At 56.2% G+C, this 3,050-nt stretch overlaps 1 protein-coding gene across 1 annotated transcript in view; it reads right to left on the reverse strand.

Moving 5' to 3' along the window:
* Window positions 1-3,050, reverse strand: part of MMS19 (MMS19 nucleotide excision repair homolog (S. cerevisiae)) — an 11,196-nt gene that overhangs the window by 6,226 nt on the left and 1,920 nt on the right. Inside the window, exons 3-9 of the mRNA XM_009084223.1 lie at window positions 2,490-2,575; window positions 2,027-2,101; window positions 1,414-1,483; window positions 1,088-1,216; window positions 828-889; window positions 467-553; window positions 123-197 (exon numbers count right to left, since the gene is read on the reverse strand). Of these exons, the coding sequence (XP_009082471.1) occupies window positions 123-197; window positions 467-553; window positions 828-889; window positions 1,088-1,216; window positions 1,414-1,483; window positions 2,027-2,101; window positions 2,490-2,575 (584 nt within the window). The remainder of the gene's footprint in view (window positions 1-122; window positions 198-466; window positions 554-827; window positions 890-1,087; window positions 1,217-1,413; window positions 1,484-2,026; window positions 2,102-2,489; window positions 2,576-3,050) is intronic.

Consider the following 3,050-nt stretch of genomic DNA (forward strand, 5'->3'; position numbering starts at 1 on the left):
TCGTGGCTGTACAAGGGAGAGTCTCTGGCTGGCAGGGAGAAGGGCTCACAGGCGGCTGGCAGCTGCTGCTGCTACAGGTCAGCCTTCGGCTGAAGGGAGTAGAATAGGGGATCCCTCCTTACCAGAGTCTGCAGGGAATCAAGCTTGGCACTTTGCAGTTCTGAGTCCAACTTCTCAATAAGCAGAGGGAGAAGGAACTGCAGAGAGAGGCACTTTGATTCAGCTCACCGTTTGTAGCACCTTGTCCATGGCCCTGCAGCTCAGCCTTGGAGGGGTACCTGCAACAGGCAGCCCCTTCCCAAGGTGTCAGCATCAGCACCCTCCCCATGCCCAGCCCCAGCAGGAGACAGGGCCGTCCCAGTGCAAATTCCTGGTCCCCAGACCCACAGCAGGAGATGCAGCACTATGAAAGGCAGTCTGTGCTCAGGACTCAAGGGTGCTCAAGAACCCCCTAGGAACTTCCTACCTCAGCAAATTGGGGTGTGGAGGCCAGTACGGCACGGAGGCTCAGGATCAGGTCTTCTCTCTGGATGCCATGAGGGTCATTGGGGGGCTGGAAAGGAGGCAGAGAGCAGGACATCCACCAGTCAGGAAACGTTCCAACACAGCCATCAGCTAAAGCTGCATCACCTCATCTCCAGCAAGGCAGCAGTGGTGCCAGTCACTGCAGTCAGCTTGGCACCACCAGCCTGTCAGCCTGGGCACCATAGCTCGTAGCTCAACACTACCCAGCCAAGACTCTTCTCCTCCCATTCCCTGGAGGGGACATAACCCCCCTCAGAAAACACCAGAAGGAATAGGCTGTGGCATGGGGCAGACTCACTCACTGGAGTAAAATCAATAGGGAAGTAGCAGGACGTAACTTCAAACAGCTCCTCCACAAAGGGACCTGCAGGGAGAGGAGAGAGGGAGTGAGCAGAAATGCTGCCAAAAGCAGCACAGCAGCTATGTTTAGCATCCATGACAGGCTGGATCTGCAGCTCTTAAAGAATGTCAGGGACCACCCCAGTCCTGGTCAGACCCAAGAACCATCCCTCCAACTGGGACATGTTTCCCAATTAGCTCTGCATGGAAGGCTCAGGCTCACCCAGGGCATAGTTCTTGGCAATAAGGTCACGCACAATCTGGAAGGCTACCAGTAGATTCCGGGGATCCTTCTCCCCATCCATGACCTGGATGAAGCCGAAGGTGAAGTCTGCACCCAGGCCCTTCAGCTCTGCAGAAAGGAGGAGCATGAGCAGGTGCAGGACACCAGACCTCACCCACAAGGCATGGAATCAGCCCAGTTTCCACAGCCCCAACAGCCCTTCCAGCTCTCCCCAGGCAGAGCCACAAAGCCCTTGGAGAAGGTAAAAGTGAGCCATTTTCCCAGTCTCAACAACCCCAGAGTGGTTCTGACATCTGCCCCCTCACCTTCCTCCCTGGTGCTCATGAAGTTGGTGATGATGCTGTAGACTGTGTGGCGGTCCAGCTGCAGCAAGGACTGGAGTGGGGAGCACAGCAATCAAAACAAGCCTCTACACATGACAGCACTGTTACCCACCATCCACGGGCAATGCATGGCCTGGAGAAGTGGGCAGGACCCCCTGCATCTCAGCTGCTGCTTCCTGGCATGCAGATCCCATTTATCACATGCAAAGTGTGCACATGCCTATGCAATGGCACCTTAACATGACTGTCCACTGGATGAATGCATCATCAGTCACACCTGGGCCTTGCATGCTGCCCCCAAGGCACTGCCAGCATAAACAACCTTAAATCAGAGGATAATTGGGCTGGGGGCACTTAAACACAGCAAGGAGTAAAGGAATTAACTCCCCCAGGGCTGAGAGAGGAGAAGACAAGGACCAAACAGGATCCTCAGCTGCTGTACACCTCTTGCTCTGTAGTGAGCCATAATGTCTCTAAGCTCTGTAGAACCACTGCGCTGTGCTGAATGTGCCCAGTCCTCAGGGCAGGCAGGCCATCCCCAGACAGACAGGGAACAGGGATCAAGGATAGCAGGATAGGAAATCAAATTGCTCACCTGCACATGTACCTCCTGGAAGATGGCTTTGAGCACAGATACTGCTAGCCCTGAGGACAACACCTCGCACATGCTCTGGAACAGGAAAAGAAAAGCAAGAACAGAAAACCATGATGGCAACCACCTTACAGAGCTCCTGCCTCTGTACAGCAGCTGCCTGCAGGATCCTCTCCCACAACAGGGAGAGCCCACCACCCCCTCCCCAGACAGGACAGGCCAAGATGCCCACCATCTGCACTTCTCCCCATGGTGGCCAGGGAATCCTTGCTCCAAAACAAGCACGAGACAGGAAATCAAGGCTGTCTCCTCTCTCTGGCTCCACTACAAGGGGCACAGCAGGAAATGCTGCCAGACAGGCAGGCCCTGTTCAGCACACTGCTCCAGTCTGTACCCAGGTGTTACACCTCCCTGACACTATTCTGGAACACATCCTGGTACTGCAGGCTGAGAGGGGCAAGCTCACCAGCGCTCGGAGTCCCTGGAGCACAGAGGGGATCACCAGGTGATGATCTTGCAGCCGGCTCTCATAGAACAGGACCAGATGCAGCACTGTCAGAAACAGACACCAATGTGTGTTAGCCCCAGGAAATGCAGCAGCTGGGTGCTGGCCTCAGCTCAACCACAAGATGCTGACAGATTAAGAGCAAGCACATCTTGCACAGGTGAATGGGATGAACTGCCACTGCTGGGTGCACCCACCTGGCTCCAATGCTTTTGCCCCCATCTCGTGAGCAACCCACGCCTGACCGCAGTGAGGCAGCACCCGCCTCCAGCCGCTGCAGAGGTGCTGGAGCTACCCAAGAGGCATTTGCCCTGGCCTGTCCAGACATGTGGGTGCAGACACTGGCAGCAGAGTGGCAGATGCCTGCTCAGCAGAGGCAGGAGGATGCTATGGGGTGGGGTGCAGGGCTGAGGCAGGAGCTCTGCCTTCCTGACTTCCTCACACTGGGCTCTACAACACATTCCTCGGCCCCTGAGTCACGGCCATGGGCGCCTGCACACCCCAGCCCTGGGGAGTGGCAGG

Source organism: Acanthisitta chloris, unplaced genomic scaffold (genome assembly GCF_000695815.1).
Source record: "Acanthisitta chloris isolate BGI_N310 unplaced genomic scaffold, ASM69581v1 scaffold1661, whole genome shotgun sequence".
In the NCBI taxonomy this organism is placed as follows: Eukaryota; Metazoa; Chordata; class Aves; order Passeriformes; family Acanthisittidae; genus Acanthisitta; species Acanthisitta chloris.